The sequence below is a fragment of the Vidua chalybeata genome, chromosome 21, assembly GCF_026979565.1.
Source record: "Vidua chalybeata isolate OUT-0048 chromosome 21, bVidCha1 merged haplotype, whole genome shotgun sequence".
Taxonomy (NCBI): Eukaryota; Metazoa; Chordata; class Aves; order Passeriformes; family Viduidae; genus Vidua; species Vidua chalybeata.
In genome coordinates, this window is record NC_071550.1 from 5564156 (window position 1) to 5587323 (window position 23168).

Consider the following 23168-nt stretch of genomic DNA (forward strand, 5'->3'; position numbering starts at 1 on the left):
GAAAATGCAAATTAAAACTTTTATTCTGGTGAAGTGTCCAGTTGTACAAGTCTTTCAGAGCAAACAAGGACAGCCTTCAATGCTCACGGGGAAGGTGCTGTTGCTCAGCTGCCCAAACAATCCCACGTACAAAGTGAATGTCATAATTCTGAAATGTTACACCAAGTTGCAGGTCCCAGATGCCAAACCACAGCTCTGCTTGTGCATTTACACAATGGGAGTGAACCATGTTTAAGCCATGAGTAGTGACTTATTGAAATGGACACATTTGTCAGCTGTAAAGATGACTCAGGCTCAGTAGCCCCCTTCTCATTAAGCCCCCTCCAGAAAAACTCTTCCATTGTCAAATAAAATTCCTTTAAAGGAAATGGAGGAAGGGATGGAAAATTCCAGGAATCCTAAATTAAGTCTTTGTGTGAACTCACACGAAGTTAACCTTTGCCATTGGGGTCCAGCAATTCAAGTGCTGCTACTTTTGAAACTGGATTTTGGATATGAGATTTCTGGAGGATTTCATACTCCCAAAGCAGTTTAATATTAACCCATTGCCACAGCTGGAAGGAGAAGGGTCTGAATCAAATTTTAATAATCCTGCCCCATTCCAGTTGTGCTTTGTACACTGTTAGAATGAGGTGGGATAGAAAACTCATTCACTTTTGGCACATCCTTAGGAAAAGTACATTATCCACTGTGGCCAGTAGGGAAACAGTAAGGGTTAAAATGGAAAAAAAAAACAGTAGGGTTAAAATGGAAAAAAAAAACTTTAAAAGGGAAGTTTAAGCAATCATTTTACTAGTCAGCATCCCCACAGCCTTACCTTAGGTGACCTTCAGAGCAGGTGACTCTGCTTACAGTATGACAGTGTTGTCTGGCAGTGAGAAATCACCCCAGAAGTTAGGCAATCTCTCCATGGTTGAAAGAAAAAGAATCCAAGCGATGAGTTGGCTTCAGGCAGGCACTGCTACAAATACACTCCAGGGAGCAAGTGCCTCTGGGGAGATGTTACATTAACAGATCTATAGAGAAGGCACAGCTATTGATGAGGGGAAAAAAATTACTCCTCCCCGAAGGAGGACTAAAAGAAGTTTAAAAATCCAAGGAACTCAAACCATGTGGGTTCCATTTTAAAGCAGGAAAAGAGGTAAGAAAAGGAAACAATGTCACAGCCTAGGAATCAATAAAATTTGAAGCTTTTTTTCCAGACAACTCATCCTCTGTAAAGGATGTGTTATTGTTCTCGAAATTCCTAGAATCAACTGTTAAAGAGGAAAAAAAAAGAAAAAGAGGACTTCATGTGGTTCAGCAACAGAAAGCCACTTAATACTATTTACAGTAATGAACACCCAGAACTTTAATTAAAATTGAGTGAGCTAAATGGAGTGTATAAATGGTAATAAGAAAAAATAAAAAGTGAGGTAGGCTATTAAAAATAAGTGACAATTAATATAAAAGACCAGCACATCATGAAAGATACCGGTAACAGCTATTTAACCACTCAGACTGACAGAGTAAAATACTTCCAGCTGCTAAATTAACTGGGAATCAAATAATAAAATCAGAAAGTAATCTGAAACACAGAACAACTTCAGCTAACATTCCAGTGCATAGTGTCAGAGTACAGCACAATTTTACACATTTAATAGGTTTGGTATTCCTTGCCTTTCAGCTGGTTCAAAATAATTAATTGCAACTTATCACTTTTTGGGGTATTTAGCAGGAAAGGTAAAGTGTATGTCACTAACCTTCAATCCTAACATGGGATGAGCATGCTTGTGATCCCCAAGAACTTGTTCAGCTCAGAAGTGCTATTAAGGAAACAGGTGGGTTGAATTCAAATTGCTGTATGGTTTAGCAGCTAATAAATAATCTCGTTTGCTACTGTTTTGAAAAGCTTGTCAGGAGAACAAGACACTGACCAGGGCAGTGACTGCTTAAACGGAATGCTTTTTGCAATGCACCGACCTGTGTCAGAAATAAACCCCCTAAGCTTCAGTCTGATGGAAACTTGAAGAAAAATACAGACTATTCATAGACTGAATACTTGCAAGTGAGGATGGACTGTTGATGTAAGGACATCCCTCACAGAATGAGCAATCCAGAAAAGTCTGGGAAGTGACTCGCTCTGCTGTGGGTTGAGTTTTGCAGCAGTCCTCAGTGATAAACATGCTCAGGACTTATGGTCTAGATCCTGTCTTTGGAAGTTTTAAAGCTTTTTCCACCTCGTCATACAAGACTGATACGCTGGAATCAAAAGGGAGACCAAGCAGCACACATCAGAAGTAAATAATGCATATTGCTGTCTTTCAGAGTGACAATGTATTTGTGCCACCTGTTTCCAGTACAAAATGTTATCGGACTGCTCATCCCCATTCTGCCACCCAGGGAGCCCCAGCAGCCATAACCAAAAGAGTTAAGCTTGAACTATTGCAAAAGCAGCACAAAGCTGGCAGTTTCATGCATGATCAATTACCAGCCTGTCTTACAATTGCTTTGCACACCTCAGGCCCAGGGCAGTCTCTACTCAGGAAGCAGCTGGAGGACAGCACTGTGACTCGGTCAGGAGTTGGAGGCAGTCCCTCCCCTGTTCTGGTAGAACAGCCTGTTGTTCACCCAGCCTGCTGGGATACAGAGTTGTTCAGGAGGCTTGCAAGCTTCTAGAAGCACTGCAGCATACTTTTGGGAGCTGCTTATAGAAACTCTAACCTAGCTGTGCAAAGTTTAGGCTGTATAACTAAGACCACACCTGGAATTAAGAACCAAAGCACTCATCTCCAATCTAGACATCCTGGAGAAATCTCACTGCTCCTGTGAGCCAGGTGAAACGCCCAGGGGGTGCTTTGCCCTTTCAGCCCTTCCTGGTCTAAAATACACCTGTAATAAAACAGTCACCCAGTGGCCTTGAATAGCAAACAGAGTCCACATCTCTATTCAATGGCCATTATTCTCCAGTGCTATCTTTTAGCACAGACTAAGGAAAAGTTTCCTTCACCACCCAAACAGCCCTCACATCCACCACAGGGAACTGACTGGAAAACTGCAATTCTGTAGCTAAGCCTGAAGCCATTCCTGCTTTACTCAGGAAGCAAAGCTCACCTAGCAATTTGTCCTTTCTGTGATCCAAAATGCTCAGGCAAATACAAATACAATCCAATCAGCATCAGTCCTTCCCCATCCTTTCAGCTGTGGCCCCAGCTCTAACACAATTTCAAGACACTAACTCTATTAGAAGCCAGAAAAGCTTTTACAGTACCTTGCCTCCCAGATGGAGATTTAATTATATTATCCCCTGGACTGTTTAGAGGTTTCATAATGAATGGACTAAGGGAAGCAAGATTTACATTTTTCTTAAAAGCAGTTTTATAAACAGATCTCCTGATTTTAATGTAGCTTTATTTAAGCATCTGAACATCAATAAATCCAGAGTCCAGTTAACATTGTTCATGGTTTCAGCATATTTAGTATATATGTATTTCATATCTTACATCTGATGAAGAGAGCCACACTGTGCCTTATTGCCCCAACATCCACGGGATCACCAGCCAGGTGATAGGCCAGGGCACTCGCTGGCAGATTGTCAGGAATCACTCTGCAGCTGGATGTAGCTTCCCTCTTTGTACACATGGGAGGCCTCCAAACTTCTCATGCCCCAGCTTGCAGAACTGCACCTTGGAGCTGACCTGCTGGTCTGATGCAGAATGTTACAACCAGGACCTCTAGGTCTAGGCTCCTCCTCTTCCTTCTGATGGAAAAACGATGACCTTTGTGTCCTGGAGGCATCTTAACCACCCCGCCTTAAGGACATGATGATCAGTAACTGTTACACATTATCTACCTCTGCCAGCCCAGAAGATTGAGGGGTTTTTTGACAAATACCACCAAACAGGTCAAACTTGTTTCAGTAAAGGCTGCTCTGTTTCAGGAAGTCAGAAGAGCTCAGTCCACAGAGGATTCTCATTCTCCTCCTTAACACAGAAAATGAAAAGGGAAGAAACAGACAAGAGGACAAGATTTCTTTTCCAGCACCAGGTTCAATCAGCATTAGCCGCTTATTTAGGTCAAGAGATGTAACAGGAACTGACAGCTGTTAAAGTGAGGGGAACAACAGAAGAGAACAATCAAGCAGCTCTCTAAACTGCATCCATGAAAAACGCTGGCAGAGCACTGAACAACTTAATTTAACAACTTAATTTTGGGGGAAGGCAGAATGGGGGACAAGAGGTGCAGAGGAAAACCAAATTTCCTCTCCAGCCCCATGAGAGCCCCTGACACGCTGGCCAGTTGTACATTTCTACTTGATATGCAACAAAACACCAGCAAATAAAAAGTAATTTGGAACGAAAAGCCAGAAGCAACTCAATGCTTCTGAGAGAGTAGCTTAGCCAATCCAACTGCTTTTTCTCCAGATCTCCCACCTGCACTATAACCATCCATTTCAGAACAGGCTAAAGCTCTGGAACTGTGTCAGTTAGTGCCTCCAGAACATCAGCTGGAGAAGGATGCTGTGATCTACTCACCCGAACAAGTGACTTGAAACCGTTACAGTAGTGCAATCTTAAAGGTTTAGGTCCTTCTCGAGGGACAGAGGAGAAGGTGGGGAGTGTGCAAAGGGGAAAGAAAATTAGTAAAAAAAAAAAATTCTGCCTTCAAGCAGCTGTGAGATGTTTATCTCCCAAATCCTAATGCCAGCATCTAGATAAGATCAGCTGTCTGTGTCCTATTCCATCCCAGTCTGGGGGATCACTGACTGAATCAGAGTCCAAACAGAGCAGTACCAGCTGTCCCAGAGATGGAGGTTCAAGAGGTTTCCTTGTCTCTTGATCTTTGCTTGCAGGACACTGGACTCCCTCGGTCCCTGACACATATAAGCCCTATTAAGAGCAATGCAGCAATCCCTACATTCATTTTCTCCTCTGTTCAAAGGTCATTTCTTCTCACCAGCACTATCCACCTCACCCCAATTCCTGTCCAGAAGAACAGCAACACCTCTAATTCCCCCTGGGCCCTGCTCAGAGGCCAATTAATCTGTCTTGATCCACATCCTGATCCCAAGCCTCCCCCATCCTGCATCTGAGGCAAGAAGCTGACTCAGAGTCATGTTTGTCAAGTACTCCTTGGCCAGCTTGATAGTGATTGGAGTGGAGAAAGGGGAGCATCTGGGTGAAAGGGGACTGAAATGGCCTTTTGCTTCCTTCTAGTTGATCAGAGGCTTTCCCCTTTTCTCAGGGGTTCAAGCTTGCTCTTTGTCTGCCCTCCACAGGCGCTCTTTGACTTCCAAGGGCAGGGTGTTGAACAGGTCCTCCTCCACCACAAGCCCACTGCGTTTCAGCAGCGGGCACTCTCCCAGCTCCACAGGCAAGCACTCCAGGCGGTTCCCTCGCAGCTCTATCTGTGACAGATTGGTCAGCTCTCCCACCCGGGAGGGCAGGGACTGCAGCACGTTGTTCCCCAGGTTCAAGGTTCTCAGCTTCCTGCACTGGAACAGCTCTGGTGGGAGACTCTCAATCTGAAAAAAAGAAACCAATCACAGGCAAAGTCACCAACAGACACACCTTTACCTTGTTGGTGACCAACAAGCCAACACGAAGCTCCAAGGTTTACAGAGACATTGTTTTCAATTGTCCACTTCTCCCTTAAGTGAGTTCCTGCTTTGGGTGCTCCCAGCACTATGACTGCATGGATTCCTCTTTCAGACACTGCAGTAGTTACAAGAGATCACCAATGATGATGGGTGAAGCAGATATTGTCTCCAAGGCCAGGATTAGAGGACCAGAAATCAGCCCACAGCCTATACTGTCATATGCTTTCATCTCTATCAGCTACAGGTACAACCTCCTGGCCCCGAGAACTGGAAATCTTCTTCCATCATTTTTGTAGGGCTGCGAAATGTTGCAAAGACTTTCTAAGCTCCAAGTCACAGGGGTTTTTTACAGTGCCAAAACACAACAGCAAAGTCATCAGCTGTTAGCTTTCCCAGCACCATCTTCAAGTAACCATGAATCGCTAATTTAGTAAGTCTTATTTTTAGCAAATCTTTGTAATAGTCCAGTCTTCCCAAAGAATTTCTTTCTATGGCTAAGGTTTAGCAAACACTAGGCTAGAAACTAAATGGAGCAACTCAGGATTTTCCCCTTAATACAAAGTCTCAGCTTTTAAAGGCTATTGTTTGCCTTTAAAAGCAAACACGACTCTTCTAAAACTCAAATTATGTACCATATAATTTGTGGCTAAATTAGCCTGTAATCCATTCTGAACGAGGAGGAATCTAAGGAAAAACCAAGATGAAACCAGACCAATTAGAGACAACTCAATGCAGTCATTGTTACTGGTACTGGAGTGTTTTGCAAACAGCAACATATGATCACAGACTCTCGAAAATAAGAGTTATTTGAGGAACAAGTATTGGTTTAGGAAGGAAGCAATGTGTTAAAACAGCCCGCTTTCCAGAACAGGACAGTAGTGCCAGCCAACTCCAGAAGTCTCTATTTACTAAGACTGCTGAGCTAGGAAAGGACATTTGAGATAATTCCTGGCCTTGGGAAGTGCCAGTCTACCAGTCCTTGTGTTTCTTGCTGTCACCATTTACTGGGAGTAACCAGGCTGTCAGTAATTCTGGTTTGCCCAGGTATCTAGTACAGGTTGGCTGCTCCACGGGGTCCTCATCACTGTTTGTTTCCGAACACACTGGAGCAAAGGCTGCTCCAGCCTTCCTGTAGCATGTTTTTTCTCCAGAGAGAAATGGGTGGTGCCACAGTGTGCTGCAGGAAATGGAGCTGCCTCTTAACTCCACTCATCCAAGAAATGCTCCACCTCAAAACTGCAGAGGACACACTGCAGATTAACCCTTGGGAAGCTGTGCTAGGAAGGCTGCCAGAAGGCAAACGGTGCAGAATTATCCGAGTTCTAACAGTAACATACCACAAAGTCTACCAGAGCTTCAGCCACCCACACAAACAGATGCACAACCCTCCAGTGCCAGGAAACCCCAGTGAGCAGATGTTCAGCTGGAATTGCTGAATGACTGCCCCTTGTCTGCAGAGGCACAAGCTTTCAGACACTAACCTCAAAATGTGGCTAGAGTTTTAGGAACCCTGTCTAATACTGAAATACACTAGCAATTAAATACTTGATTTGAGAGCACTTCTGTGAAAAGCCAAACCACATTCAAGCTGTTGTGTGTCTCTCACAAGCAATCTGGCAGTGTTCAGCCAGAACAGATCTTGCCAATAGTAGGAAGGACCTTGATGTATGACAGTGCAAACTAGCACTGCTCCAGGACAATTCTCCTTGGTCCCAGAAGAACCTAATTATCTGTCTGCAATTTGTACTTGTTAGATGCTCTTTCAACTTTAGGCGATAATAAAGGGAAAAAAAAAATCTCCCAGGAATTTGCAGACAGAATGAATGAAAGATTCAGCTTTGTCAGATATGGTAAATGAAGTCTCCTTAGTCTTAAACAAAGAACTAGACATGGGTATAGTTTGCTTTAAGCAAATAAACACCCTCCAACACAAGCCAAGAAACATCTCATGGTAATCAGGCAGCAGAGCACACTTGGTCATCCTCTCTTATCTGCCCTGCACTTAGACTGAAACAAAAAGCACATGTTTACAAGAACAAACTATGGAGTAGTCCCTGCAAATGCAAAGTATTCTAAGGAAAGCTGTAAGCCAGACATGCATTCCCTAAATGGCTGTTCCCACAGTGTATGTATGTGTCTGAAGTAGACAGGGTTAAGCACATCGTTTTAGATTAAGACTACAGTTTCTCAGATCTCCCTTTTAAGCCCAAAATTGGTGCCAGTCTAGAGACGACATGCTTCCAACTGCAGAGAAACAACTGACTTGCAGGGTTTCTAAACAGCCTCTAATTGGCACTTGGAAGCAGTCTCACTGTCAAGAGAGGAAATGCAACAGGACAGGGACTCTTGGAAGACAGGCTTGCCCTGGAGCTATCTGCAATGTCTGGCCTTATATAAACCCCTCAGAGATACAAAAGCAGTGCCAGTTGTATCCACAGACCATTGCAGCATGTTTAATCACACAGATAACAGAAGTGCCAGCACTATTTCCTCACACAGCAACTCAGCTCTTTGCTCACTTACCCTGTTGGCTGTCACAGCCAGATTCTGCAGGTTTTGAAGAAGTCCAACGTCTGGTGGTATGAAAGTTAAGTTGTTGTGGCTGAGATCCAAGTACCGAAGTTTTCGGCAATAGAAGAGCTGGGTAGGGATCTTTTCTATCTTGTTACGGTTCAGGTAAAGGCGTTCTAAGTTGGTCAGGTTGCCTATCTGCATGGGGATGTAGGCAATGTGGTTGTACCACAATTTAAGGCAAGTGAGACGATGTAAGTGCTGGAAGCTGATGATTTCCTCAATAGTCTTTAGGTTGTTGTCCTTCAGGTCTATTTCCTGCAGATTGTGGAGGCTAAAGATAGAGTGAGGAATGCGTTCCAAGTCACACCGGATCAGCTCAAGCTCTGTCAAGTTGACCATCTTCTTAAGGCTGTTGAGGACAATGAGCTTGGTGCCCTCATTGTTGATGGAAAGCTTCTGAAGATGCACACCAACATCTGTCACCACCTGTGGCAGCTTGGTGAGGTTACTCTTCATCCTCAACACCTTCAGCCTCTTCAGCTCCCTCAGTCCATCTATCACGATGTACCGGTTGTTTTCAGCGCTCAAATTCCCTGTCAGGTGAAGCTCCTCTAGTGTCTTCAGGCTATAAATCCAAAGAGGAATCTCCTTAATGTCTGTGAACTTGATGTGGAGAGATTTCAAATTCTCCCTCAAGAAGGCAAGGGCTGGGGCCTCAATTTTGGCAGCTGTGTGGTAGAGCCACAGTTCTTTAAGGCTGGTGAGCTGAGCAATGCTGGGGGGAATAGTGACATCAGGGATAAGCTCCAGCTTCAAGACCTCCAACTCAATGAGGTCAAACACTGTGTCAGGAATGCCACTCAACATGAAAAGATGCAATTCCAGCTTATCCTGAGAGTTTTTGGTGATCCTCTGGCGTAGTTTCTCCAAAGTCCACTCATTGTTGAGGTTCAGCTGCCGCAATTTGTTCTCACTCACCTCTGACAGAAAGACAGCAAAGCGCTTGGAGTAGAGGGGGTCGTACTGATCGATCAGATGGAGCATGAAAGCAAAGTCATTTTTCACATCAGGAATGTCACTGTAACTGCTCTCCTCCCGGATGGACTCAAAGGAGTATTTCTTGAGTGACCGCCTCAACATCCACCACAGGGTGTACATGCAGATCAAACCATAGAAAATCACCAGACTGATGTAGAAAGAAGCCAAGATTTTGAAGAGAGTGGCCAAAGGATGAGCACAGCGGTACATCCTGTAGCCAGTCAAGCTCTCAATGTCCACTTTACAGTCTACGTCAAACGTTATGTTGTTGACATAGTACACAGTATAGCAAATTATCAGAATGAACTTGATTACTTTGATTATGGTCTGTCTCATGTACAGGCGATAAACTATGTCTCCCTCTTCCACATGAGTACGGAACTTTTTCACTTTCTCAAAGAGTGCTTTGGCTTGCTCACCTTCCTTTTTGTCCAAGACACCAGTCTCAGACCTGTCCACAATCCCTTGCTCAATTCGAGACTTTGTTCTCTGCAGCATGGGAACAGTGGCTTCCACATCCTCACTGACCGTGGAGGATTTCTTGTCCATGGAGCCATTCATTTTTCCAAATGCTGGTTTGGTATCACTCTCTTCCACCACCGTCTCAGACAATGCTCTCGTTGTCCATGGAGAGTCAAAACACTTAAGCAAAATAGACACAAAATGCTCCAGCTTGGAGCTGGTCCTTGGGAACTTGAACCAGAAGTTGCTACAAGCCAGAAAGATGAGGGTATGTAGCAGCACTAGGTAAGGAAAATACTTGGCAAACCAGTGAAGACGGTTCTCGTAACACACCGCATCCACATAGTTGTACTGGTGCCGGTCCAGATCGTATCGGATCCCTGTAGGCCCCGAATCAGCAGAGGGAACAAGACTAGTGTTGTAGTAGGTACGCTCCGGGACTGCCACTGTCCATCCCCTGACGGAGTCATTGCAAGAGTCTTTGGTAACCCATTTACAGGGCAAACAAATCATTTTGTCCTGGGTGACCTGGAGCGTCCCTCCAAACACGGCGATCATCAGCATCACTATGGAAATGTAGTCCGTGAAGACATCCCACCACGGCTTCAGGATGCGATAGGCTGGCTGAGTATCAGCGAAGTAGCGCAGCTCGGTGACTGGAATCATGATTCACCTGGAAGCAAACCAGAAATAGCTTTAAGGGTTTTGTTCTGCTCTTCAAGAGGGCATGAGAAAACACATGTTAAGTGCTGGCATAGCAAAACCGGGATTAGCAGAGATGCAATTTCAAGTAACTGTGAGACAAATGAATGAGGCTGCCTGTGAGTCATTTGCTACAGCCCAGGCGGTGAAGTTTGTTCAGCCTTCCCTGACAGACAAATTGTCTCAAAACCTCAGAAATGGTACTTACTGTTAGCAGTCTGTGGGGTAAGACTCACTCAAAGAAAGCTCGCAGGGCAGACTTAACTCCCTTGACCAGACCAGTATTTGGAAATTTACTGTTTTGTCTAGGGATTTAATTTCAGGGATGAAGGAATTTGCCAGCACTGTTAGAAGTGTAAAATCTACACACAAAGCATATTTATCATTGGTTTGTTACTGCTTCTACATAAAATTCTGCATATGGCTGGTTCTCAGATTGAAGGGACAAGGAAAAAGATCTACATACAAAACAGTCATGTTTCCTATAACCACTTCATTGATGCAACTCATTATGACATTCATAAAACAAGCTGGAAAAGAGAAAAAAACATTGCTCAATATCACGATTTTTTCCAAGTAATTAATTTTGGCTTCCTTCCTTTGTGTTAATTCTCCAAGGAAAGATTAGCTACTTGCCTTCTGATAAATTCAGTACTGAAATGCTGTAGCAGCTGGGTTTTTGCCTTACTTACTTCAGAAATAGAGAAAGGGGAAAACATACTTCGAAGAATTTGCTTCTCTGACCAACCACTCCCACCTAGAGTTCATCTCAGCTGGGATTTAAATGTCACAAAGGAAACCAAAAGGTTCTGGGAAGCACAGGCCTGATGGCAGTGCTTATTCTGTCCTTTAGACTTGCAGATGAAACTTTGAGCATGCTCCTCAACAAGCCATAGACAGCCCCAAAGCCTGACTGATCCATGGATAATGGAGCTCACAAAATTCCCATATTTGTCAGGTAACACAGAAGAACATGGAGTCACTGTAACTCATTCTAATGATGGCAAAAAAGCAGTAATACCACAGCATCCTTCTAGTAAAGTTCAGGAGTAAGACAAGCACTAATCTTTCAGTCATTTTGAAACTCATACAATTCAAGTGTAAAGGAGAAAACAAAAATTCAAGCATGCTACCCCAAGCCATAAGATTTCATTTGTACAGACAGTCCAACAAGTCCTGGAGGGCCAAAAGCTCAATATCACTGGTTGGGACAAAGCCTTCTGTGACAAGGGCAGGGGGTGCTCACACCACCTGCTTTGGTAGAATTCAAGTTATTTAAAATTAACTTCCACCACTGAATTGCAAAGAAAGCCATTCCTAACATGAAGTCAAAAAGCACCACATTGCCTAGAGACACTAAATACAGAACTCTATTCTTTGGTTTGCTGTTTACAACAGTAAATGATCAAATGACAGCTTTGGCTCAGTGCTGCCTGGGAAGGTTTCAAGCAACTACAGGAGTAGATTGATAGATGAAAACCATTTCTGAAGTAAAGTTTTTCCTTCTGCCCATCCAGATCCAACACTACATTAGTCCATCACAAAAGCCAGACTAGGGAAATGCCACTTTCTTTTTGTGGGTAATTTTGAGAGGAAAGAGTGGTATTGCCTGTTCTACAAATTCAGTAAAACAAGAAACAGCAAATCTATTAATGATCAACCAGGAAAGTCACAAACAAGGGATGAAAACAGCCATCTAGAGCACTGTCAGACAAAAAAAGAATGTCCTGTAGGACTGCAGAGCCCCTGAGAAGTGGCTGACACACCTCTGCAGAAGGAACTGCACTAAACAGGGCAGGAGAATTGTGCATCCACAGGGGAGGGAGCAGGCAAAGCTGAACCTCTTCTGGACAGCACCTGAGCAGCCAGGGAAGAGTGACAAGTCTTGAAAGCCTCCCTCCCAGCCCTGTGACTACCTTGCTGCAAGCCCTAGGCAAAGCATTCCAACTTCCTCCTTGAATACATCTGCCTCAGGAAGGGAGAGCCCATGTGTGAGATACATTTAGGAAAAGCTGTCTGTGAGTACAGAGAAATAATAATTGCAGGATAAAGCAGGGTACAGAAGCTCTCTCCACACACCAGAACACCTGAAATGAATCCAGCAGTTAAACAGCTATTAATGAAAGAACCTACTCCTTCTACTCTATATCAATGGGGAAAAATATGTTTCTTTCCTCTTGCCTTGATACCACTTGTCCTTAAAGATCCTTCCTGCTTCCTCCTTCATCCCTCTTGGTAGAGAAACTTGTAGGAAATATCAGACCCTCCACAGCAGGATTATGAAACTGGGATGATTTCTTTTCAGGAACTGGGGTCTCATGACATTTGCAAACATGTGTTGTAGAGCTGGGTTTACTCATTTTGCTCAATCCAGAAAATGCTTAATTCTTTCTCACAAGAAATGAACCTTTTACTCACTTTGATTTGTAGCTCAGGATATGTAGGAAGGAAAACAAGAAAAAAAATTAGCACAGCTGTCTCCCTAATTCTGCTTACCATTTACATGGGGTAGGAAATCCCCCTTTACACTGTGCACTTACAAGACAGCTAAAAAAAATCACGAGCATCCCCTGAAACCTATTACATTTCAGTGTCAGCAATTAACAGGGTGGAGCAGGAAATCTCCTGCCTTCCAGGAACAATGACAGGGGCACTAGGGGAAGAAAAGAACATTGACAGCAAATTCCCACTTCTGGCAGCAGTGGAGACCCCAGCCAAGTCCCAGAGAGGAACAATCAAACTCGGGGCCACCTTTGCAGGAGCTGGAATTTGTTATCTTATCTACACTTATTCCCAGTATCTGCAATACAAGGGAAAAGTACTCAGCAAAAACTTGAAAAAGTAGATGGGGAAAGTCACATCCCTCCTCACCAGGTTCCCTGTGCATGCAATTCAGTTCTAGTTCCTGACTGTTCTACATCAGGAGATTTATCTGGTCATCAAACATCATCTTTATTTTGTGAACTCCATCCTGTAATGATTTTAGAACACGATTCTTGTTACATTCTCCATGCTGGATTAGAGCAGTTTTGCTGCTGGGGTGGATGACAACAACAGACTAAAAGTCAAATTCTCAGGGCTCATCTCTGTCACTTGACTTCTCCCATACACAGAAGGACTCTTCCCACAAGGACTGGGATTTCCACCACTCTATAGGAAGAAAACACACAGGTAGCTGAGACACCAACTCTTCCAACATGGGCAGTAGAACAGAGGGATTTACATGGAGGGTATTATTATGACTGAGAGCAATCCTTGCATGAAGAGAGCTGGCCAGAAATAAAGTTACCTCCCTTGTGACCAAGAGTAAACCAAGATCCCTGGGACCAGCACAGTGGAGATTTCAAGCTTCTGCTCTTTTTAAGAGTTGGACTCCAGGATGGTATGTCAGCAGCAAAATATCCACTGTGAAGAAGCTTTATTTGCCAAGTCACTTCTATCACACAGCCTCACCAAGGGCTGAGCACAGAACACCTGAATTGAGTGACTGAGTTTATGGACAGGAACAGCTACAGAAAAGGAAGTTTAAAAATGCGGATGTTGGAGTAGTGCTTGCTGCTGCCTATAATCTGTCCCCCACAAGCCTTTCCTGTAGAAAAGCAAGTTGAGAAAACCTTTAGGCAACGCAGTCAGACCCTCACTCAACACTCACTGCAGCTGGCTCAGCGATGGAGGCAAGAAAGGCTCTTTTTGCAGGGTTTTATTCCAGCGGAGGATATCACACGTAGCTGAAGGGAACGCGGCGAGGTAAAAGAGAGGCTGACCGCCTGGAGGAGACAGCTTAAGAAGGGAAAGGGGTGGGGGGCGGAGCCAAGGGCTGGGCAGAGGGGTTTGGTCTCCAAGGAAAGGGAGGTGGCCACCAGGGATACCAATCCAGTGAGGGGACAGGGAAAGGAGAAACCAAGGGAAGTTATGGCACAGAGACTGCTTTTCCCCCCAGGAGGACTGACTCTATGGTGAGTAATTACTGCCGTTGCCAGGGTCGAGGACTTGGGAATTGACCAAGGTGGGAGAGTTCATGGGATGCTACAGAAGTTCAGTGTCAGAGCAGTGTTGGTGAAGAAGGGTCCAAGCTCCTTCATATACATTTCAAATTGCAGAGCCTTCCAGTTGGAGCTCAGGAACAAGCAATGTATTTGCAGTGTAGTTATCTCTGCCACAGGAAGTCATCAATACTGAGATTCTGAAAGAGTGCTTAAGTTTAAGGACAAGTTGACTTCACTAAACTTGCATAAGCTGATACATCAAAACTTATCTGTCTAAACTCCTGTCAACTTACCAGACACATCTACCACAGTCCCTGAGCAGTCCCCCAACCCCTGCCCCCTCAGAAATGACTTTACATTGGAGAGTTTCAGCTACATCAAGCAACACTACTTTGAGCTTTTCTATACCAAATAAAGAACAACCCGAGGACAGTTTAGAGCAGCAACATCTGAGACTGTTCAGTAAAAGACCTGTATGCTAAAGCCCCACTGTCATACAACAGGATCAATCCAGCCTAGATAAATATGCTCCTGAAATATTTAGACATTCCATGTTTGGCTACTACATACCTCTTCAGAGCCTCCAAATTCACCTGGATCCAGATGTGCATCCCACCAGGGACCATCCCTGCCTCAGCCTGCTGGGCACAAACCTACAGCCTCCCCACTAATGCTGAACAGGCTGTCCCAAGTGAAGAAACAGCAGTTCCAGACTTACATAACCAGCCTGCCAAACCTACCCAGCCTTCAGCCAACCATAAGCATCACTAAGTACTAATCCTATGTTTTACCAAACACACCTGGAAGAGAAAGATAATCAGTCATGTTCGAGTAACAGGGACATTCTGAACAAACCACACCTACACAGTAAAACCATTCAGAAACAAGATTAAATGCATCTAGCATAAAAGCAGTAAGTACCTTCTTAAAGGCTGACAGAGCTGAGAGCATGAATGCTTCCCACAAACCACAGGTATTAACAGAGTAACTATTCTCTGATTTTGACAATTCCTCTATCCAAAGCCATTTAATTTCAAAATCCTGAAGATTGACCTATTGTCAACAGACACCTAGCTGAACAGTACTTCAAATTCCAGCCTGCAGCTGCTGGCCAGCACATCCAGCCCAGGACTGAGTGAACAGAAATAACATCACTGTTCTGTTTCATGGCCAGTTTGTCAGCTTGACTCATCATTGCTGAATACTTTATCCAGCCTCCTCTTTTCTGTTGGCCATTCTGTTACTAACAAAGCTATTGGTCAGAAAGTACTTAGATGCACAACCTCAAGACACATACAAGAATGCACAAACTCCCCTGATTTGAAGGAAGTCCTCACGTTTCGTCTCACAAAACAGTTCTGGGTAAGTAGATGTGCATGAATTTTATGTTGAACCTGGCAACCCTTTTGTTTCATCTACACATTTTAATTACCAGATGATTTCATTTTAAGATTGTGGACTGCAAAGCACAAGTCAAACCCTGGTGACAGAATTTCTTACCTCTCTGAAGCCCAGAGAAAGAGGGAGTTGTTCAGGTGCTGACAGCATCAGAGGTGGATAAAACAAATAAAAAGCCTTGATGCTTTCAAGACTACAGCCCTGATTATTAACGAGCTACAACACGTTACAGTAAGTTTTCAACAGAGCAGAGCTTCCCTCCTCAGCAAGCTGCCACCTGAAATCCTAAAGAAGGGCACGACACTGAGCTCTTTGTTCAAAAATCAGGAAATGCAAGAGCTTACTGGGCAGAAATGGGACTGGGAATTTATGTTTCTCCTCCCCCATGTTTATTAGGTCCAGAATTAAGAGCGGGGGGGGGGGGGGGGGGGGGGGGGGAAGGAAGGCTGAAAACAGAGCTGCTTTCAGGCACCCCTCAGAAAACCTTCCAAGCTCAAGAACAGCCACATGATCAACTGGAAAAGCCCAAGACATGAGATGAACAACTCAGGTTGCTTTGTCCTTTGCTGCTTAGAACAAAACAGCAGTGAAGCCAGATGCCAAAGCCCTAAATAACCATTATTCCTGTATCAGGCCCCTTCTGCTTTAAAAAGATAAACCCCTCCTGTGGGACAAAACATCTGAGGCAGAGAAACAAACATGATCACTAGATGGTCTTTAAGGTCCTTTCCAACCCAAACCACTCTATGGTTCTATGTCAAGTTAAAAGGGTCATTTATCATTTTGACAGGGAGACTGGTAGAAGAGCAGCTGCCAGAACTTACACTCCTCTCTCAGTGGAACAGGCAGCGAACCCAACACTGAAAGCAGGGTAAGGTGGTTTTCACAACATTCAGCCCCACCCAAGCCACATGACAAAGCAGGATGAAGTGAATTCTCTGCATCACATTGTCTTTATTGAAGTTCATTAAAAAGCATAATCCACCTACATTAGGGATAGTATTTTATCATCTTTACACCTACCCATTAGTTGACTCTGTCAGATGCAAGACTGTCACTCTTAAGCCTAGTGCAACAGCTCCTGTATTCCATCACACAACCACGCGTGTCCTGACAAGTACAGGGAAGAACAGCTGCACCACCAGAACAATCCATGCTAGACTTGGCCTGCCATATTTTCTGCCTCCTGACAGTGTTTTGCCCCAGCTGCACAGAACTGAGCACAGTCTGTAGTTACCAGCATCACTGACACTTGGGGCAGGGACTGCGTGCTGGTGTTGTAAATTTAAGTCCATCAGATGACTTGCAACACTGATGTAAACCAGAGCAAAACGGCTGTGTCAGCTTATAAATTATGAATGTACATGGCCACAGGCTTCCTATCCAAAATTAATTTTCTCTTTGCCATAACAAAAATGCTTCAAGGACAGGGAATTGAAGCTGTCTTGGAAAAGTACGACTGGCTTCCTCCAACAGGACACAATGAAGCAGTCCCTTGTGCTGCCTAATAGAAGTGATTGAATTAATTCTGCTAGTAACTACTCAAGAAAACCAGACCAGCTCCAAGCACCTCACCAGATGCAGGAGGGGGCTCTTCAGCACTGAGAGCTGGAGGAACCAGCTGTTCTGGGAAGGGTAGACAGAGCAGAGCTTTGGCATAACTAACAACAGATAAGAAGTCAACACTAAATTCCAAGTGAGTAAAAGCAAGGATAACGTAATTCATTGATGACAGACTGTCACAACATGCACAAATCCATGGGTGTTACCACAGCTATTTTTCAAGCTCCGAGAGATGAGCCAGTCAGGATGAAAGACAACACAGACAAGAGCAGTGCAAGACAACTAAGACATCAACTATCAGCAGACTAATATTTTGCCCCAGCCTGAGCAAAGAGGAGCAAGTACCTCTTCATACATTCCCTATAGGGCTTGCCCTCAGGACCACCAGCTCCAAAACAGAACATTTTCTGATTGTATAAGTTAATAAAGAACAGACCACCTCACCCTGCATCATCAAGGCCTGATAAAACCACAACTCTAAAGGAGAACCTGTTAACTAGTCCAGCACACATCTTTAGTGCACACAGAAGCAGGCTGAAGCTACAGGAGCAGCAGCCACCAGAGGAGCTTTGTGAATTGCCAAGGTAATTTTATATCAGATGTTAACAATGCTTGGTACACAACAATGCTTGTAACAATGCCTGTGTAACAGCAGCACTGTTACTTCAGCAAGGGAGTCAGGACTGAATACCTTTTAGTTTCAAAAGCAGTTCCACAGCAGCGGGAAGGGCAGATATAACCCAGCTACAGGAACTGGATTTCAAGTTGCAATACAAGACACATGTACCACATCAACTGTTTAAGATAAAAGCTGCTTGGAAGCATTCAAGATACACTCTCCAAAGCATGTAGACTGCTGAATGACTGTTCAGTATTAGTGTGCATATCCTAAACTGAGGCTAGGTTTGAAAACACTTGTAAAAATGCACAAAGAGAGACTCACCACACTGCAGCTGAAGACTGAATTTTGACCATTACCAAAACAATAGCTGTGCACACCTCTCCTCACTTTAATGAGCCCCATACAGAAATCCTAATAAACCCTTCTCTAACACCACTCACCAGATAGTGCCCCCCTATTTTCTGAGATACCAGTTAAGCTCAGTCAAACACAAAAAGGCTTGCTTCTGAAGTACTCTACTGAACAAAAACCTTCTTTAGTATGTGGAAGAAGCACATGAAGGCTTCTAAAAATGCCTGCTCTAATCAAACAGTGACCTCCACTGCTTATTTAATTTCTTTTTTAAAAATACCATCAGGGACCCCCAAACCACAGACCATCTCTCTGACTGCCTGCAGCAGTTACTATAATGTAACCAGCTTCAGAAAATCATCACTGAAAGGCTTCAGGCACTTACATCTCAAGGATGGCAACATTAGCTTTTAACACATGGCTTCTGGCATGCTTTAAGGAAATATTTATGCATGTTGTCTTTGACCTACAAGAATTAAAAGAGTTTTCAAATACCATGACAAAGTTAAAAAAAGAAAAGGGTCAGTGAACTGCCAGAACACCAGACAAGCCTTAGGGGTTTCTTCTATTCTGGAATCAGTTTGATCCCTGCTCAGAGCACGGCCAAGCTGGACAGAATTTCCCATCTTTAAGATGGGCACAGAACACTGCAATCCCTTTAATCACTGTCCTAGTGATTCCTTCCAAGGAAGCTGGGAGATTCCTCCAGCTAGTTTCTGCCATTGCCCAACTGACACCCACACAGGTGACAGGTGAGTGCACTGGGAAAAGTTGCCTGGAGACGCCTATACAGGAGGACAAACATCACCCCACTGGAAATGGAAGAGCACCCACCAAACCCAACAGCTCTTCCTATTTCTCAGCTGCATTCCTTTCAGGCAGCAGTCACCACAACATCTACTGGGCAGCCTCTGTATTTACCATTAAGTACCGTAACAAGTCAGGGTTTATGTGGCCAGGATTTTGTTTTATGGGTGACTATATACTTTTTACAAGACTCAGTTCCTTTGTGATCTCCAAGCTGGCTAAGGGCTCCCGGAATTTAATTAATACCACCACAATTAAATACCACCACTCTCCCCACTACTGTCTGACCAGCCACCTTTCCTCCATATCAATTATTTCGTGCACTGTGCTTTGCATCTATGTTTAAGCAGGATCCTGGTCTTTTTCTTTTTTTGGCTTGACCACTCAGAGCTGGCCCAGAGCCCTCACCTTGCAGCAGGGTTCTGCTATCTGCACGTCAGTTCTCTGTGCTGGAAGTGGCTGATATTCCTACTTGCTGGATCCCGAGCGAGTGCTGAAGCGCTGCACTCCCCACAAGCCATGGGAACAGTTTCCCTGAAATGAAACACAGGTTATCAGCAAAAAAACAAGGGATTGAGTTCAGAGAGGGACATGTAAAACCTCAGCAAACAGTATTTAAGAAGCAACAAACAACTCAGAGGGTCACTGGGAGCCAGAAAGAGACATGCTGATACCTAGAAATATGGCAAGAACACTAGGAGCCAAGTAAAACTCAGCAGGAAAGAATTTCCAGCATCTGTTATTCTAACAGAAGTTACCAAAAAGCAGGTGTTGCAGACCCAGCCAAAAGAGATGCTGAATACTAATATCACAACTCAATCTACACAAGCAGAGGCAGAAAAACAAATCATTATCAGATGGGGAAAGAGATGACTTTACTGCCTAATTTCTAGTCTGAAAGGCCTGATCCTCTAAATGTTATTAACAAGGGTAGCAGACAGCATAGATCACACTCCTAACCACTCCAGATTCAAGCAACTGCCCCCTTCCCTCTCAACACATATCTTCTTGAAGTGGAAGCAGTTTAGCACCATCAACAAAAATTACAACAGGGCTGGAGTTTTTTTCCTTGCTTCCTGCATGTCAGCACGGGGCATGGGAAAACAGGCAAGGGAGCAGATCCTTAGAGGGATCTCTCAAGCATCCAGCCTCCCGGCCATGTAGGAGAGGACTGCGGAACATCGGAGAGCGTTGTGTCAACAGCAGGGAGAAATGAGAAAGAACGGACATCAGTGGGAGAAAGTCCAGCCCCACAGTGCTGAAGATGTCCGAGGGTTCATTCCTCGTGATCCCAAAGTTACCATTCGGGCTGACAGATTTTGAAGCAACACCCTGGAATCCAAAGCTATTGCATTTTAGCCGTACCACAGTGCCGCAAAGGCAGCACTAGGAGGAGAGGACTCTCTGACCTTCTCCCCGCTCCAGTCAATGGGTACCAGCCTCAACCTAGCACACCTCGGCACCAGCCCCCGCCACTCCGCCGCGGCTTTCCGGACACAGAAAGAAACATCCTCTGGGAGATATAAATAAATCCCACCGCACTTCCGTCCGCAGGTAACGAACAGCGGCGTCCTCCCCTCGCTGGAGGGACACTGCGCACACCCCGGCCCTGCCTCGCCCCACAGACGAGGGGAGAACCCCCCTGCCCGGGCGGTGTGAGAGCAGGAACGGCGGGACACGGAGAAACCGAATCGCTGCCCAATTACTCAGCAAATCCTTCCTGCTCGCCGCTTCCGAGCCCCCATCAGCCGCGCCCTCCCCGACCCGGCGTCCCACCCCACCCCATCCCCTCCGGGACATCACCCCACAGGGGGACACGTCCCCACAGCCCGCCCATGGCGTGAGGGGAGCGCGGCACACCCACCTGCCCGCCGCGGCCGTGACGGGAACCCACCGCACCCACCTGCCCGCGACGCCCACCCTCCCTTACGCCGCTCCGGCGCCTTTTGTCCGCCCTGCCCGCAGCGGCCCCGCCCCGGATCTGACCTCACCCGGCCAGCGCTGCCACCATCGCCCCGTCCCGCCGCCATCTTGGGGGCGGGCACGGCGACTCGGGCGCGGCGCCATCTTTGTGGAGGGCGCGCTCCACAGGGGGGTGGGCGGGAAGGGGGGGGAGTGAGGGCGGCGGCGCCATCTTGGTGCCGGGCAGCGCTCAAAATGGCGCCAGCCTTAAAGGAGCCGCCTCAGCTCCAGCCGGAGCTGAGTGCATTCAGCTGCTGTGAATTTTGTGGTGCCTGAAAAAAGTGATTCACTGGTAGTTATTTTTACTTGTCTGACGCAATGGAGAACATTGTGCAGCACAATTTCTTTTTAAATTCATAAAGGATGGTTCAAAGGCATTAGTTGTAATTTTATTAGCATACAGCAGGCGGTTCTGAGTGGTTAAATGAAGCCAATTTTAACTTGTCTACACCAGTGATGCCTGTAACAATAAAGTAAGTGCATCTGTGGCTTTCTAGGAATATTATAAGTCTTTGCAACTTCCTGTAGCCACAGGCACAGGACCTATGCCAGAGTATACCAGAGGTGCTGGGATCCCAGTGTCAGGACATAGGGCTCTAGACTCTTATCAGACCACTGCAATAGCTATTTTTTTTTAACTCAACGCTAATTAAGAATTGTTCATATCCAGATGCATTTGTTAAATTAAAATTACCTGAAGAAAAAGAAGGTCATAATATTCCTTGAGTTTTACAGTAAAAAGTACAAGGCCTTTACATCATTGACCCCATCCAGAAATTTCTGCTAAATTTCAAGAGGGCATTAAGGTAATACTGTTGGACCTATATAAAGTCTAAATCCTGACAGAGAAGGTGGGGGCTTGTGTCCATCCCTTTTTCTCCCTACTCCTCCCTGCCCACATCTCTTTTTCCTTGGAGGACCTTTTGCCCTCACATCCACCCTGAGCCAGTTCAGCTCACGGACCTGACAGAAAATTGGCCACTTTTCTGCAAAATTGGCTTTTTACTAATATCTAATTAAACGAGCTCAGTTCTGAGGCAAACAACAACCAGGGAAGGCACAAGGCTGGTGGAGGACAGAGCAAAGAAAGCACAGGAAAAAATGCCACTGAGCCATTTGATGACTCTGGATGTGATGTGAACATTCTTACAGAACCAAGTTTTCATTCCATCTGTTTGTTTCAGTGTTTGACTTGAACAGAAACGTAGAAAACAGAGTTTTCCTCTCCTTGCAGACATTCCCTCCTGCTTAATCACCTCAGGGATGCCTGTGGGGTGTCGCGTTGGGATTGGGAACCTTTGGCACAGCGGATGCAGCCGCTTCCTCTCCCCATGGCTCACTTTTTCCTGCTGTGAAAGGGCGACAGGAATTATTCAGGAGACTTACACGACCTGACTCATGGGTGCAGGTCACGCCTTGTCACAAAAGGAAGAGGGAAGAGAGGATAGATTTCTCCCAACACCTCACTGCAGCAGCTGCCAGCTCTCTAGCACTGACGGAGAGTTCAGCTCCTGCATCCCCCACTGAGATCGCTGCCATCCCTGCCTGGCCACCCACAGCCCAGCGTCGGGCAATGCTGCAGGATCTGCTTTAGGCAAGAGGACCTTACACTTATCCCTTCCCTTCTCTAATAATATTAAGCCTGCAGGATGAAATTTTTGAGAGGATTTTGACTTATAAATTAACTTTTCAGAATGACGGAACGCTTCACTCAAAGGGAAATTCCCTGCCATTGCCACGCTAAAGTATTTACAGCCAAACCACGAAAAATACGGCGCTATGGTTATGCCAGCATGAGCTTCCGCCTGAACAACAAGCTGGGGTATTTTCCCAGGCAGCCGAAGCCCTCAGAGCCCTCAGAGCCCACAGAGCCCTCAGAGCCCTCAGAGCTTGTTGCCGGAACGCTTTTCCCCGCCAGGGCTGCAGCTCCACCGCTGCCTTCCTGCGGCCTCAGCGACTCCTCCCAGGAAGTCCCAGCCGCAGGTGAAGCCTTTCGGGCAGAGGAGAAGGCACAATGTGTGCCCGGGCAGCCCGGGCGGCTGTGCCAGGCTTTGCAGCGTAAAGCAGCGCGGCCCAGCTCGATGTAAGTTGTTTTTGTCCCCGCAGTCCCTCTGGCAGCTGCTTTGTCCCCAGTGTCAGCTCCTGCTGGCGCTGCTGCTGCTCTCGCCCTGCACCCGCCCTGGTC

The 23168-nt window shown here is 45.5% G+C and overlaps 2 protein-coding genes across 6 annotated transcripts in view; one reads left to right on the forward strand and one right to left on the reverse strand.

Moving 5' to 3' along the window:
- LRRC8A (leucine rich repeat containing 8 VRAC subunit A) lies at positions 1 to 20962 on the reverse strand. 3 transcript variants are annotated; one of them, XM_053961707.1, is made up of 4 exons: positions 20925 to 20962; positions 19430 to 19555; positions 8102 to 10265; positions 1 to 5503 (listed from the first exon to the last, which is right to left on the reverse strand). In XM_053961707.1, the coding sequence occupies exons 3-4, from the start codon at positions 10256 to 10258 to the stop codon at positions 5228 to 5230; spliced, it is 2433 nt and encodes an 810-aa protein (XP_053817682.1). In that variant the 5' UTR covers positions 10259 to 10265; positions 19430 to 19555; positions 20925 to 20962; the 3' UTR covers positions 1 to 5227. The 3 variants fall into 3 exon arrangements, with proteins under 3 accessions (XP_053817682.1, XP_053817684.1, XP_053817685.1); XM_053961709.1 differs by having other exon boundaries at positions 20886 to 20935; XM_053961710.1 differs by lacking the exon at positions 20925 to 20962 and adding an exon at positions 20559 to 20598.
- KYAT1 (kynurenine aminotransferase 1) overlaps positions 20445 to 23168 on the forward strand; it is a 13089-nt gene continuing 10365 nt past the window's right edge. For 2 of the 3 annotated variants that reach the window (XM_053961711.1, XM_053961713.1), the window contains exon 1: positions 22826 to 23066. The gene's annotated coding sequence lies outside the window, so the exon portion shown is untranslated. Of the gene's footprint in view, positions 20576 to 22825; positions 23067 to 23168 lie in introns of those variants that run through there. The other variant, XM_053961712.1, reaches the window with a different exon arrangement.